Source organism: Cyclopterus lumpus, chromosome 7 (assembly GCF_009769545.1).
Source record: "Cyclopterus lumpus isolate fCycLum1 chromosome 7, fCycLum1.pri, whole genome shotgun sequence".
Taxonomy (NCBI): domain Eukaryota; kingdom Metazoa; phylum Chordata; class Actinopteri; order Perciformes; family Cyclopteridae; genus Cyclopterus; species Cyclopterus lumpus.
The window spans coordinates 12,019,590-12,035,905 of NC_046972.1; the positions used below are offsets into that span (position 1 = coordinate 12,019,590).

The following is a 16,316-nucleotide window of genomic DNA, read 5'->3' on the forward strand; positions in this document are numbered from 1 at the left end:
TCTTTCCTCTATTTTTGTTTGCCAAACCACTAAGCATGCAGTGAAATATAAAGCGGCAGAAGAATGAAGAAATATTTCCCAATTTTCAAGAATCAAACGGCAGTATAAGAAGAAGACAAGGAAAATAAAATGGTTTACCCACTCTGCAGTCTGACCACAAAGCAAACCTAAAGGAAATGAAAAGAAAAACACATCACCTTCTCCCATATCAAGACAACAAGATATTTTTTTGGGATGAAACTATTAAACCTTAATACGATCTCCACACAACAGAGACTCCACACAAGCTATTACACGGCCGATCACACTGCGGATTTAATTTAAAAAGAAATATTTCAACATGCGATGAAAAGAATATAAATCTTTCATCAGAGCAGCATGTGGCTTTTGGATTAATTATCTCCGTTTGACATATCTCTGCCCTAGTTGAACCTTAATGAAAATGTATGAAAAATCAATTTATTGGGAAACCAGTAGGGATGGAATGGTGTGTCTGGAGAAGAAATTGCTTTTTTCACCCACTGCTTCAGAAAATCATCTAAAATGCATAATTTTAGTTGTCACCTGTTAGAAAGGGAGCAGTAGAGCAAACATTTATGAAAGGAGAGGAATCAATAGAAGAAATCAGAAACATCTAATGTGGGTCTTTGGATAAGATGTACACAGCCTCATGCAGGTTTGGCAGGTTTAGCTTTTTTTCCCAGTTGCTTTTTATACATTTGTAGGATTTTCACCCAATTACTACAGTAATACAGATGCCAAATCAAAACCTAACAATCCATTGGACAAGCACTGAGTGTGCCACAACCCCTGAATTGCAAATTGTGTTCCAGCAGAACTGAATACAATTTGAGTCTGATTCAAAAATATAACTTATGTTTGTCTAGAAACATCTGTGAATGACTAGGAACTTTCAAATTGCACATACATTTTCAATTAAGTAAGACAATTGTTTGACGATGTCAATGTAAGATTAGGACAGAACAACGATTTATTACAGTAAAAAAGTTATGTTTTGTGTGTTCATGATTTGCTATGCGTTCACTCAGACTGCTAACATCTAATTTTTCTATCTTGGTGATAATAGCTTCATGTTTCCTCGAATGCAATACAGCCAAATAAAACAGCATAGATCTGATGAGATGAAACAATCTTTTCCACCATGTTCAGCTTTCACTGCATGTTTGACCATCCCAGTGGGGAAAATCCTATTGTTTCTTGTTACGTGTCAGTGATGTGTGTTCTCCCCTCCCTCCTTGTTTTCCCTTCAGGTGCTAATGAGTTGCCACCTGTACCGGCCAATCCGGCTGCACCTGGGTTCCAGAAGGCAAGCTGGCCAACGGGCCCCGTTTTAAAAAGGAGGAAGCCTGAAAAGTTCAGGGGTGTGGTTTTTTTTGTTGGATGTACACTGACACTGCTAGGTGTGCAGGTTTGTGGTGGGAGGTTGAGGACAGTAATGTTGGGGTACCCTGTACATTTGTGCACACACCTAGGTACTTTGTGTCTAGAAACATTAAACTATTGGTTATTGTTATCTTGATTTCTATTTGTTTGGCACAACCACAACTGTCCCAACCTCTCCCACTTCATAACCTTTGGTTTTTGTGTTAACCGCATGATAATACATTTTATTTGAAACCGTTACTAATATACTTTTGACCTCTTTTCACATATTCTTTGACTGCCATGTGTACGTCCCCTCCACGTATCCCCTAGACCGAGAAGGGGACGTAACATTTCTAATGCGCTTAGTTGTTCTCATCCTCAATTGAAGAGTTATTTTTCAAAATGTCAATTGCCATTTGAGAACATGAGTTTTTAAGGGTTACTCAAATAAACCGTGATGAATATTCAGTGGAGAATAGGCTCTAGCTATAAAGACTAATAAGAGCTCAAAGTTGCCTGAAGGTTTTTAACTTTAATTGACAAAAATAGCAGCTACTTTTCCTGAACTCCTTTTCAGTTAAACATTATCTGGTGTTTCATTTTCATGGATACAGTTAATCTGGATCTCATCATGGATAAGCAGCACGCTCATTGTTTCCTCCATCCAATGCCAGCATTAGTAATCTTGTTTATTTTCTTCATCCTTCTGTCTTGCAATCTGCTCCATAAAGATAAATCTGTTAAATACTTCTATTTAGCTATTTTATACTTGATAAATCAGATTGTTCAGATGATTGTAGAGATTTGATGTAAATGATGTCTTTGCAGTTGTGTCACAAGCCTCTTTGTTACCATAAGAAGGAAAGTGCACACATATTCTGGCTAATAACATAAATGAAGCAGGGGATAGCTGCACACTCATAAGATATACAGCCTTTGTATCTAAAATCATTTCAGTTTCGTTCAGTTTCGTTTCAGTTCAGAGGGCTTCTACAGAAAATATATCCTGGATTAATCTGCATGACTGGAACACCACAAACTGCACACTCCAAAATATCACAAAGTGCTATTAACAAAGCTCTAAAATGGGTCGCACCAAAAACTGTACATTATAAGCATCATAAAGGACAGATGTGTTTTGTGGCTGCTGCATGAGAATAAATAACCCATTACATACCCAATACACTGGAAGCAGAGAGTACATCTAACTAACTGTGGTTATTGAGATGGGTTTTTACTCGCAAACAAACAAAACTTAATAAAAAAGGATTTGGAGAAAAAAAAGGAGATACATTTCTGTGATTCTCTGTATGGTACATTTATCTTTACACATTTGCTCCTCTTAGCTCCTTCTTTACTTGATCACAGATATACGTGTAACATGGACATGGATACATATTGTGGACTTATTACTGAGTTTAAACTTAATCATCACTTCGGTTTTGTGTGCTGGTTCCAGTGTGTAGACATACACACTTATAGTATTAATGTCAGAGGTCTTGAATGACCTCTCGCTGTCATATTATCTTCAAAACCAAACAGCAGGGCATACTGAAACAAGGAATGCAAGACAGTGATTTTGTGTTTCATCAGTCAAATCAGCCACGAGAGGACACACAATACAGGCTAACATTGAGAAAGTCAATGAGCATAGGAATTCATTAACAATAATAATCATTGAAATTATTATAAAGTTCATTTTGAACTAAAACATAGGGGTGCTGTGAGTAGGTCAAAACATTTACATAATGAGTAATGTTATTACGTAACGTTGCCTTAAATATCCTGCATGTAGAATATTGACATCAATATGTCATTCTCAAATTACTTTGACAGCACAGTTTAATGATCACAATAAATACGCATAAAGCATCCATTGATCTCTGCTTTCAGAGATAATTTGGTCCAAAAGCCAGTTTAAGCCAAGAAAAAAGAACGAGGCTCAATTAAAAACAAAAAAACACAAGGAAGAGACAGAGATGGCACAAAGCGAGAGAAAGCATTAGGAGATATTTCTGCATCCCCCACAGCTATTGTTTTTTATGGCATCTTCCAGGAAATTCTTATCTCTGCTGAGACTTATGAGACTTTTCATACACAAGCACTCCCATTGTTGAGAGCACTTAGGGAGAAAGTGACAACAGAAGAAACGAAGGCTACAGCACGTCTTTCATGATGATTTAAAATACCTCGAGAGACAATCTCAGTGAGAGGGAATTTTCTTTTAGGGATTTCTTCTTCTTTTTTTGTGTTTTTAAAGGAATAGTCTTTGCCATCAGCCCCTCTTCCAAGCACAGCCCTGAAACCCCTCTAAAGAACCGAATGAGCTTTAAACATCTCGGAATGTCTGTAACAAAAAGATTAAGTACCACTCTACATAATGACACATTAATTAATGGGGTAATATCTCTCTCATTTCTGTCTGAAACAGTTTCATGTGAAGATTACCATTTAACAACATGGATAACAAGCTGTTTCAAGCTTCAGACTGAGTTGAGAGTTCAATTTGACTCACATTAAAGCTCCTGCAATGAAATTCAATGTTGTAGTGATTTTATATTTGTTTATTATAATAATAAGTAGGATGTGGGTTGCACTTTTAGAAACCATTACAAAGATTAAAATATGTCAAATAAATAGTATTTTTTATTGTGCTCAGGGGAATCGTCTTTGAATACACACTGTTTACTAGTTTAATAAGAATAACGTATTTGACCGAAGGCAGCAGTAGTATTTTCTCAACTACTTTCCCTATAAGGATTATCAAAATATGACTTCAATGGAAACACACTGTACCCAATTACAGCCAGGATAATGGTGGGAATAATGTGTCTACATGACCCAGTACCAGCAAGTCCCAGTGCTCACAATTGGGTTATACAGAACATGGATGAGAGTTAATGGGGTTTCATATTCACAAAACCCCAGATAAACAGAAATATTTATCTAAATGGCTCGCAGTGTGATTTGGATTCATCGTGTGTCTCAAGAAACAACTAAATCAAAAGCAAACTGGTAGTAAAACTAAGGATGAACACTGTTACCTTGAGTTCCTGTAAGTCTGTGTATGTGTGTCCATTTGTGTGAGCTGGAGAGTCCACAGGACAGATCTGGGACACTCAGCCATCGGTAGCGAAGCAGCAGAAAGCTAAAACCAGGGCAGCCACTGATCCACTGAGAAACATTTCCATATGTGGCAGGTTGTCCGCCTTTCAGATCTTCTCCATATTTTATCAGTCATATTCATCGACAATATAGTTGTGAATGTGGACAACATCGTCCCCTTTGGGGCCACACTTACTCACATGAGGAGACTTCCAGGCCACTGAGTAACCAGAGTCAATACTACCAGAGAATGTGGGCCGGTGCGGCGATGAGCAGTAGGGTGGATTGGAAAGAGGAGGAGTCAGGGGAGCACACAAGATGTTTTAAATCTACTGTATTAAATCTCACTCCTTATTTCCATGTTTACAAAGCCCACAACACACTTAGGTCCTCTGTATTGCCGTTGCAAGTTTTAGTGAACTAAACTTAATAGAGTTGACTAACAATAGTTGACTATTTAATCTGAGAAGCCGGATTTTGCCAAGTTTGTGTTAATGAAATCAAGGATAATTCATAAATAACAACACGGCTGTTTCAAAATCAAAGAACAGGCCTAAATGTATTAACCAGAGCACTCACATAAGAGCAAAGCATTATCAGAGTGCTAAATATATTATATATTCTATAAAATCATTTGGGGAGTCGAGACATCCCTGTTTGAGGCTCGCTTCTCTCTTTCTCCTGATGACTGTTCCCTTCAGAAAGTCTAACAACATAAGGCTACGAATACATGTATACTTAGAGCACTGGCATTAAGACATAGGACTATCAGAGCGCTAAATATTAGTGTAATTTAAAAATGTCAAAAATAAAATACATAAATATATATATAAAAATATTATTTTGCATACAATAGTTGAACTACTGAAAACAAGATGTCTCCTACTTAACCGAGAAGACTATTCTCTGTATGTTTGCAGTGGAGGTTCTAAAGTTTCCACTATGACACATACTGGACCATGATTGGCTGAGTTGTGATGGCCCGTACATGTTGTGAGACGTGAGCACAGAGAAACGTTTCCTCTTCAGCTGATTTAATGTGAAAACAGCCTTCCAATGTCACCATTCTGCACAGTGAAGCGCAAACATCATAGTGCATAAACAACAAGCAAAATACATTTCAGTGAAGGGAAACTTTGTGTGTTATTGCCCTCCGGTGCCTGGCACAAAGGTAATATATTAAAATACTGTGTATGTATATAAGCATCATTATCAGACAAACATTAGACTCACCCTCCTTTGATGTAGTCCAGGAAGGTGTGCTCTGACTCCACATTGAATGACAACAAGGATACCTGTGGAATAAAATGGCCCAAACAGATTATCTCATGCTCGGTAATTAAGGAAAGCTAAATCTACCAATCTACACATTAACACTGACCTCTGAGCTAACCACCCACAAAACGACTTATCCACGCTGAATGATTGTGACGCCTGGGCAGCATTTTAGTATTACAATCACTGAGAGAACATCAGTGTGGCAGTGCACCGATGGATGTTCAGTTTAATGGAAAACTAGCAACATATTTTAATTACAGAGTCACAGCACACACAGAGAGCAGCCAAAGTACTCAGGCAGTAACAAAAGCTCATCTATGAACATCCATCACTACTCTTCACTAATTGGACAGACAAGAGTCCCTTTATGCATCACTATGGACTTGGTCATTCAACCTGTTTCATTCTTATCGACTTAAATTCACTGTCTGAATCACTGGGAATGGAACAAAAACATTTAACAGAGCTGAAGTGCCTCATACAATCCACTTAGAGAAAACTTCCTGATGAACACAAAAGCAAAGGAGGGTCGGGTGTGTAAGCAGCAGCTTTGCTCTTATCTCAGAACTCACCGTCCCAGAGTTGATGTATCTCTTTTTCTTTATTTTCTTCTTGGCATTCACCACCTGGTATGCAGGCAGAGAAAATAGGGACGGTGATAATATAAACGTGGAGCACAATTCTTTTTAGCAACCCTTGGGCATGTAATAAAAACATATTTGTCCTCCTACTCCATATCTGTAAGGGTAATGGAGCATAAGGACTGAATCCAATAACTGTAGTAGGTGAGAATGAGATAGCGTTGATCATCCACTGCAGCAAGATACAGATTGTATAAGCACCGACACTGTGCTGTACATTTTACATGCACATTACCAATCTTGGTGATGACGGGACACATATGTCTGTCCCAACCATTAATTTGTAATAAATAATAATAAGCCAACGGTGCAAACCCCAACAGCAGGATTTGATTGCGGGAGACTGTCCCGACTTTTTGTTCCTGGTGTTTCAAAGGTCAGATGCAGCGAGGCACAAGCCGCATGCTCTTCTTCGGACGGGGTGGTTTATTGTTTTCTACATTGGCTACAAGCTCTCTTGCCTTTTATTTTTTGTAATATAAGAATAAATAAACAAAAAAGTACCTCAGTTTGAATAGTCTGTGTTGTTCTTGGGCTCAGAGGATGTGTTTTGGGCTACTGGGTTAGCCATTACTGATGCTAACGATGGTAAGCTGGCTGAGCACCAGCTCTCACTCATTATCCAGCTCCGTGGGCAGGTGCTCATGAACGAGTTGAAGTCAAGTGTATTTTTGTTTTTGACCAGCTCTCAGAGTTTCAGCAGTTTGGTTGAATTGTGTGTATTCTTAGCCTGCTGTTAATTAGTAGTTGGGTTTTACGTTAAGTTTGATGGTAAGTTTAGATTGTATGGACCCAGCAGTAGAGGTAAAATACTGCACTCTTCTTCTTCTTCTCTACATCACACATCGCCCTTTTAAATGAATGTTGCTCTGAGAGCCTGCAGGCAGTAACATGTGGAACAGTGAGCCATTACAGTAAAAAATCTCTATTGCTTATTATATGGGTCTGCACACAAACATAAAGCACAGGCCTGGAGGAAACTGTGCTGTACAAAAAAGTAAAAGGAATCCCACTCGCCCTGTCTCCTCCTATCTGCCTCTGTGGTTTTTGATGCTACTCCTCAACTCCTCCTACACAGATGATGGCGTATAGCACCGCAGTCATCACTGCCATATTCATATTATGTCACTCAGACATCACCCTCAATTACACCAACCTCTGTTGGCATTAACCAGCTGTCACCTCAAATCACAGAGCTACGGTTTGCAGGCCCTGTACATGTCAGGTTAAGTACACAGGAATCTGCCAAGAGTCGAACACCGCTGACGATGACCTATTCAAATTCTTTATTTGTCAACAGTGATAAGGTGGCTTCATGTCATTTTTGACCACATCTTGAAATGTATGAAAGTGCACTGACATGTCACAGGGTGGATGAAGATACTGCTGTGTTTCATTTTCTAATTAGAATACAGAAAGGTTTGGTGAAGGGTAATGGATACTCCTTCTGCCATATCAGCAGTGTGAAAGGGCAACTCTGCATGCTACTCACTAATTCTGTCTCTCTTTCTCACTCTGTCTCTCCTCACCTATACCCATCTATCCCACCACTCCCTCTTTTCACTTGCCCTGTTCTTTCCTTAAGCCACCTCCATGACTTATTCAGAGACTAATGTAACATGGCAAGTGTTTTAATGAGCAGGGACCAAAAGGAGTCCCCCAGCGCCCAACAGTAATACCCTCTCTTACCCTCCAAGGACCATCCCAAAAAACTCTAATCAGCAGCATGGTTCCAATGTATTCTCCCCACAGAAACACTCTTCCTCATCTGGTGAGCTGCACCACTTCACCTCTCACATGCCTAATGCGGTGTAGGGTGAGGAGAGACCGAGGAGGCTGGCTGTTAATCTCAAACAACCACCGCCTCTTAAAGGCATTAAACTTTGGATAACAAGACCTTGAAAAAGGGCGCACTGATTTGGTCTTAAATCAAAGTTTGTTTATCACACTTGTTCCTAGAAATATAACTCCATGTGCTTCTTCACTTGACTTTGAAACACATTACATTTGGGGGGTGGACACACAACAAATATTTAGAATCTGATACACAAAAGATCAGGTTTACATTGTGACTTGGATTATACTCAAAAGTAGTTTAAAGAGACCAAAGAGGAACATCAAAAAGACATAACATACAATATTTAGGACAACCATTTTCTGGTCCTCTGATATAAAAAACAAGTTTTAAACAAGTCAGCAATTAACAGCTTCAGTATCGACTCTCTTTATCTCCACTCACCTCATGGACATTTAACTGGTTCTGACCTCGACATAGCTCTTTATAGCTGGTGGTGAATTCACCAATGAAATCGTGGCTGGAGAAAAGAGACAAAACCTGCATGATATAATGTTCATTCAGATGCAGAAGGTAACCTTGAGTGGTAATAGATTAAGGAATTATACCACAACCATTGACCCACAGATATAATCTGATAGTCTCTTGTTAATAGCAAGTAAGAAGACAATATTGTGAAAGTGATAAAAACATTTAATTTATAGAGGAGTTAAAGGAGAAATCTGTAGACAGTGGGTAAGACATGTGGAAAAATTTAGAAATTATATGAATTATCACTGTAATGAAAATGCTGTCTGTGTGTGTGTGCATCCATTACCTCCCGTCTCTGTCCCAGTCATACACCTCCACTTTGATTGTCCTGTAAAACCCATTAAAGGAGAAGACAAAGTGTTGAGCACATTTATCCTTGAGGGGAATTTCTGAAATAACGCAGCAGAAAAAGCTATTTAAACTCATTCATTATTAGTCAAAGCTGAATTAAATGAATCAAAGAGAGCCTGCTTTGTATTTGCATACAAAACGTGTTTTTACATACAATGACAAAACATTCAACTTAAACTGAGACCAATATCAATTACAGCTGAACTTCTGTCAGTCTCGCATTCAAAAATGTTTTCAGAGCCGGTTGGTAAACTTCCATCAAGGATTTATTCATTTGTGTACTAGTTTGTGTTTCTCACAGAATAGATGCTTTGAGGTTAGTTGCCAGAAGTTTGGCATTTCAATCTTTTCCCTGCACATGCCAAAGATAGAAAACTATAACCTCGTGGGACTAAGCATATTTTGCAAGTTCCTGAAAATAAGTTGGAAGGCAAGAATCCAAATAAGTAAGCCTGAGATAATTCACTCAGAAAGAGGAAATTGCTTCCTCTTTTATTCTTTATCTGATGGAAAGATCAGTGGCTCCCCTCACCAGCAGCTGTCAATCATGTGTCTCTGGGTCCAGGAGGAGGGAAGGTGCTGGAGGGCGGCCCTGTTATCCTGACCTGAACTCGTTCAGTCTGCACTTAATGTGTTTCCCCTCCAATAACAAACGTGTGCAATCCATGCACTGCAGAGAGAGATAAGGCAATAATTGTAACGTCAATCTGTCGTTTACTCACTAATTGAGTTCTCTACAGAACTCAGTGTCTATGATTGAGGAATTGCTTCCACATGGCTCTCAACATGGCAATGGCTGAGCCGGCAACAAGAAGCTAACTGTACCAACAGAGTGAGACACAATCAGATATCAACGCTGGTCAGTGGCCCTAAGCTTCAAACTGCGACACTCCGAGCACCCCGCTAGCGTTCTAAATAGCTTATAGAGAACCTTAAATACTGAAACAACATTTAACAGATATTCAGATTTCAGAGTACGAGTGAGAGAACAATGAAATCTTCCTTGTACTCTTGACTAAAAAACAAATGTGTTTTGACGCTCAGAGCAGATGATTCCCCAATGTCTGTCAACATCAATTTTCTCCAATGTAATTTTCTTGCAACTAATAATCATGGCCTTGAGCAGCCCAACGACACGATCAAATTTACTGGTGAAGATATAGCGAATTAGTTTCTGGATCAATCTTATTTCGGTTCCTGCACCCACTGCATGTTTTAGTGGAGATGGGATTTCACTCTCTGATTGCTATTAAAGCCAGATGATTACATGAGATCTGACAGATTCAAATGAGGCTGAAAGACGTGACTCAAGCGAGGATGTAAACACAATCATTCCTGCCTTAGATTTACAGGTAAAAGATCGGCACGGAGGAAATACAAGGAGCAGGCGTTATTGCACTGGAGCATCGGCCGTCCTAGGACCTCTCTCGCTTCCCACCTGCTCCTTCCATCTACTACGTATCACCTCCTGTCTCTTATAACTGTGTGAATGGTATCCTTGAGTTTTGACTCTTGAGGGTATGTGTAGTCTGTCAATTATCCAGGCTTTTGTGGAAGAATAATCCATCAAATATTATTATTCTGTGATCCCGTAATTTTGCTAATGTTATTGCTGTCTACTGCTGCCAAGTGTAATTATTACAATGCAAATATATGTTTAACAGAGTGTACATTTGACAGTTTGACAGAGTTAACATGTGCTGAGAAGTAGTGATTTTGGAAATTGAGAAAGCCAAAAATGCAAACTGCAGATATTTCCCCGGAAACATCAGGGAGACCCCTAAGTCGCTGAAGATTTATCTCGCCATCAAAACCCTCAAAGGGAATCAGGATTCTTTCATGCTTCCGCTCCATCTGTCTGACCCAATTAGCTTCTCCAGGCAGGTGAGAGACAGGATCGAAGTGAAGAACCTCAGTTGACATGCTCTTTGACGACTTCTACACATTCTCATGACTGCCTGGCTCTGCACACTTTCATGCTTATGCTCACACACATAGCCAGGCTCTGCTGCTGTTCTAGCCACCCGTCAACATCTATAGAACGACGAGTTCAGCCACTTTGAACTCTCTCTCTCTCTCTCTCTTTCCTCTGATATTTGATGTTCCTGCCAAAACTCCTTCAGCTACTCAGGGGTCCCGCGAGGCCTTTTACTCTGAAGAGATTCAGATAAGAGAGGAGAGGCCACTGTAGCAGCCAATCAGAAACTTGAAAATCCAGCTGTAATATTTCTCTCTTACAGCAGCAGATAAAAGGTATGAACTCAATGGTCTAAATTTAACATTCTAAAACTATTTTGAAAGAACTTCCCAGTATATTAAAACACTGTGTGGCTTTGATTTCTACTGGAAAATCACACTACTTGTAAAGCATGTGTATGCTGAACACTTAATTGTACATCATCATTCATCCTACCTGTCATAGTCTCCGTTGCAGAGCGCTCTGACAGGGATAGAGAAGGGTTGCCACACAGGGTTCAGCGTGTTCTTCACCACTTCAGTCTTGTGGCAGATGGTGAACCTGGAGACGCAGGTCAATAGGGATTTAAAATCCTACAAGATGAATCTCAGTGATCAAATCTACCTGCTCTGCTTTGCTTTGAGACCATGCCTGCATGAATGTATCTGAATGCGTCTGAGTTCAAGTGATTTCAATTGTTTGTCTTTCACTCCTGGTTCACTTGCTCTTTGACCTCCACACCCTCCTACCTGTCTTTGATAGGTATACACACTGAGAAGCAGAGGCCAGAGACAAACTCACGTGCCATCTTCATTGCTTCTGTAGAAGACCATGAAGGGGTCCGACTTTCCAAAGAAGTCCTTTTTATCAAGTTTGTTGGCACAGAATTGCATGGTTGCGTAATCCTACAGACAAAGGAAAATAACAGAGAGTCAGAGCAATGAAAAGACAAAAAAGTAAAGGACATTGCAAATCCATGCTTCTGCCTCTGTTTGCCTCCTGTTGTTTGTTAATACATGCCGTGTGCCAAGATAAAAGAGCACTGAAGCACCAAATAAAAGCAAACTGCTGACTGAATCCTAATTAGAGCAGAGTGAAACCAGCCAGTGGGGGCTTGTTTCCAAAATCTGCAAATGCATTCATTCATTACCATTTCTTTAATATGCTTCTCCTGTATAAGAACAGTGGATGGCATAAGTGGTATCAAATTGAAAATGCCTTGTTGTGCAGCATATAATCAGTATGAGAGACCATGCAGAGACACAGGAATGGATTCTAAACCCTGTATATGGAAGAGGATGAGAGGGGGGTGGGGTAAAAAAGGATGTGGAGGGTGTGAGTGCAGCTAATGACACATTAGAAAGGCTGGTATTACCATAATTATATTCATTTAGGCAGCATTTCAATGTGTGCTGCCATTACAAGGACAATGAACATGCCCCAAAATGGTCTTGGTACTGCAGATAGTCTCCCTGAGGTCAAGATATTAGTCTGCATCGTATAATAATAAAGCATAGTGGGCACAGTTTGGACAGGAACAATGTCAATATTGGAAGAAACTCCATAACTGACCGTTTCTAGACCCTTGGCATACCATAAATGCAAGTCAAGATTCTAATTGTCATATTATAAAGAATGAGATGTGATACCAGGAGACGTTTTGGGGCCTTCAACTGGCAGAAAGAAGAGCTGCTTTTACCCTGCAGCTATTAGAACTGAGTCAGCATGGTGCTGCACCGGGTTTCCATCGATTGCTTTGACCCAGATCAGCGTGGTGCGCTCTACCTCTGACCTGCCTCTCACTAACCCCCATCACATCCCTTAATGTGTTGGACAGGACGCAGACCAGCCTCTGGGGCAAACGCTCAGAAAAAAGATGGATGTCCCCACATGGATACTTGATAAAATCCTAAAAATTTAGTTAATTTGATTATCGCCTTTGTATTGTCTAATCACACTTCATGTTAAGACGAAAGCAAAGTAAAGAATGGATTGAAACTAAGGCACTGGTGACTAAATGAAGCAGGGCTGCTCTATATTATGTTGTTATTCCCCATTGTCATCATCCCTGTTGTTATCTGTGTTTCTACTGTACCATTTCCACAATATCGGTAGAGCATATTTTTTTCCATTTTGTATCCCTGGATACGGATCAATAAAGGTTTAGAAGAAAGTCCAGATCATCAGTGGAGTGGTTTTCACAAGAACATCTAATTTGGAAGTTTCCATTGTTTGCTCCGGTCAGTTATCCAAACCCTTAAAAAAAGAGGCATCTATAACTGTCCTGCTTAACGCAGACACAGCCTCTGCATTTGCTGTGTATTGGTTTTGTTTATATGTTGTTGTCAGTTTGTCTATGAATTCTATTTCCATTTTTATTTTGAGATTTTGTTATTTTAGGCTGCCTTAAAAACATCTGGCCAGGGACAGCAGATGGAAATTAGCCTCTCTGGCTAACTCTGGCTCACTTACAGTCCTACTGTTGATTAGTGTGCATTGTCCCTGCAAAATAAATGAATAAATAAAAAAAAAATGTACACTATCATGGCAACACTATGCCTAAAGCTTTCATTAGGCACGGATAACACATACCCACTTTGGTGCCTTGCAGTGTTCTCTCATTAAGTGTGGAAAAAAAGGCAGAACATTCATTTCAGCCACTGAGGTTTAAGAGCAGCAGGGGATTGCTGAGTGCAGTCTGTATCCTCTTTTCCATTTCCCTGCTCCCCAAAGATATCGCTGCATGGGGCAAGTGTTAGAGCAATGCACATTGTCACTTTCAGAGTCAGACTGGTCTTTCAAAGAAATACGAAGCAATTCCTGAAATGAGGCCTTGGGTGAAGGATTTCTATCTATGTGAGGAGCAGTTTTATATATCCAGAAAAAAAGAAAAATTAAATAAATTAAGTGATGAACTGAAGAATACTTCCTTGAAGGAAAGACATCATACAATCCAAAAAGTCAGTAGTATAGAAACAGATGGTTCATCTATATATGTGTATGTATATACTATACATACACTTGGAAGAACTACAGTATATCCTTTTTTTATTTAAATCTCTTTCATATGTAAAGTGTTGTGTGGTTTACTTCGATTCAAATCAGCCTGAGCTGCAGCTAGACTGTGAGGATGAACTGAGAGAGAGAGCCAGCTGCTGCTCAGCATGCTACTTGTGCCAGAGTTAACGATAGCCAAGAGGAAGCCTTTGATCCATGCAGAGGCTGTTGCTATCTCTAATGATACCTGGCAAATCCACCACCAAGGTGAGAGCCAACCAGCCTCTTGGTTAATAATCCCTTCAGAACTTCCCCAGTCGATTCCCACTCTGCTGATTTCAGTTTCCCCAAACAAGAGTTGCAGTGTTTCCCTCAGGCGAGGCAAGAACTCAGCTGCCGCCATTTATTGGTCACATGTGGATTATAAAATAAACACCATCCAGATGGATTGGAAGCAATTCCAAACTGCTATAATTCACAGGTGTGGGACTTGTTCTCACAGTGGGGTCTTCAGATTATTCAATTATAGTACATGTTTTCTCTCAGTTCCCTGTTCTTTACTCAAACATGAGGTTTGTCCCATTCAGGCTCAACTTCTGTGTAAACAGGGCAGGTCTGGAGTGACATGTAAAGTCTGTGTCTATCTAATGGAGTCTGGGAGAAAGGAAATGGTCATTCGTACCAGTTCTGATCATTTGCATTTATATTACAAAACCCTTCTTGAAATGGTGCTTTGCAGTGATTATGTTAACTTCTTTCATTGCAGAGCCACTGCACCTGGTGACTCACAGCAGCCCCTCAATGTCTGTGCTTGCTTCAATCCAGCAAGAAACAAATCAGTAATGTAAAGTCATAGCAGTTTTATTAAAAGAATAGCTTATCTGTCTCACTCTGATCGGGGGCTGTTTATTAATCAGGAAATAAATTGTGCTATTTATCAAACTTCCTCAAAGTCAGTCACAACAACTGTGAAACCAGGGGCTTTTTTACAAAGTGTTGAACCATTAGATGCCTACATGCATATCATAAAACATCCACACTGTAGTTGCTGCTCAGTGACTTGTTTATAGCCTCCGAGGGAGGCCAGTTGTTCCAACCAATAAGTCTTGATACTTATACTGGCAGCAGTAGATTGAGATTACTATCTTCATTTAGCAGTGCAGAAAGAAAGCCAATGGGCATCAGTTGACACAGGCTATTAACACAGACTCATGGATTACCACATCACACATCGGAGGAAAAGTCTGCTTCAGTGAAAGCATGCTCATTAAATAGGCATTCAAACTCATAGTATATTTACTATGTATACAAGTTCCATTTGACAAACGTAATTGAAAAGAGACATGGCGTATCCTGCTGGTTTAATGGGGGCTACTATGACACAATATATCTAACTGAAGCCAAGGCTATTAAACAAGCCACTTCACCCAGTATTTGCATTATGGGATTTACACAAAATGTACCATTTCCCTACACTGTGTCTCAAACTATTTCACATCGATATGCCATAATCAGTTGCACTCAATATGTTTGATTGAACTCTAATGTGCCATTGTTAAAGGGCCCAATTCAAATTAGATCAGTGAACATTGCAAAACATGTATTATGAAACCCATGTTGTAGGCAAATTGCAAGATATAGGGATTAAAACAATTTAAACTTACTCTGCAGTTTCCCAGCTCCTCAGCAGACAAGATAATGGTCCCACATTTCTTCCCGGGTATGCCGCTGAGAAAACAAATAGAAATCATTCACACTTTTATAAATATTGTACAGAGCAGAACAGTGAAGATCCACTTCATCGTGTTTGTGGCTTAAATGGCATTAAGAATCACCGTGTTGACTTTTGCATTTACCACAAGTCATGCAATGCAGTAAATTGCCCACATATGATCTCAAGTTTCTCACTGCTTGATGGAAATGAAGATTGTAGTTATGTTAGCAGTCCAGTTATCTTCTGAAAGAGCATTTAAGTACACCTGTGAATCTGTGATTATATTTCCACAAGAGAGTTTACCAGACACTTAAATAATAAAAATGAGAAAACTATGATTGTATTTTTACATACAATCACAGCTTAGATTGTATAATTCATGACAGAATGTGACACTAGAGTGAAAGTCTCACAGCTCTAATGAGCACGTTATTTTGTTCCATCACTGTAACTGAATCAAAAAACAGTTATAAAAACAGGCTCTTGAGTTTTTTAGTACAATGTGGAACAAAACTGCTGAGAAACAAAACCCCTCTGATCCCTGTTTACTGAAAGTTTAAA

The 16,316-nt window shown here is 39.5% G+C and overlaps 1 protein-coding gene across 1 annotated transcript in view; it reads right to left on the bottom strand.

Annotated features, from left to right (window-relative positions):
• Positions 1 to 16,316, bottom strand: part of cpne5a (copine Va) — a 58,521-nt gene that overhangs the window by 11,080 nt on the left and 31,125 nt on the right. Inside the window, exons 8-14 of the mRNA XM_034537209.1 lie at positions 15,706 to 15,769; positions 11,846 to 11,949; positions 11,501 to 11,605; positions 9,023 to 9,064; positions 8,650 to 8,725; positions 6,342 to 6,395; positions 5,725 to 5,786 (exon numbers count right to left, since the gene is read on the bottom strand). Coding sequence (XP_034393100.1) covers positions 5,725 to 5,786; positions 6,342 to 6,395; positions 8,650 to 8,725; positions 9,023 to 9,064; positions 11,501 to 11,605; positions 11,846 to 11,949; positions 15,706 to 15,769 — 507 coding nt within the window. The remainder of the gene's footprint in view (positions 1 to 5,724; positions 5,787 to 6,341; positions 6,396 to 8,649; positions 8,726 to 9,022; positions 9,065 to 11,500; positions 11,606 to 11,845; positions 11,950 to 15,705; positions 15,770 to 16,316) is intronic.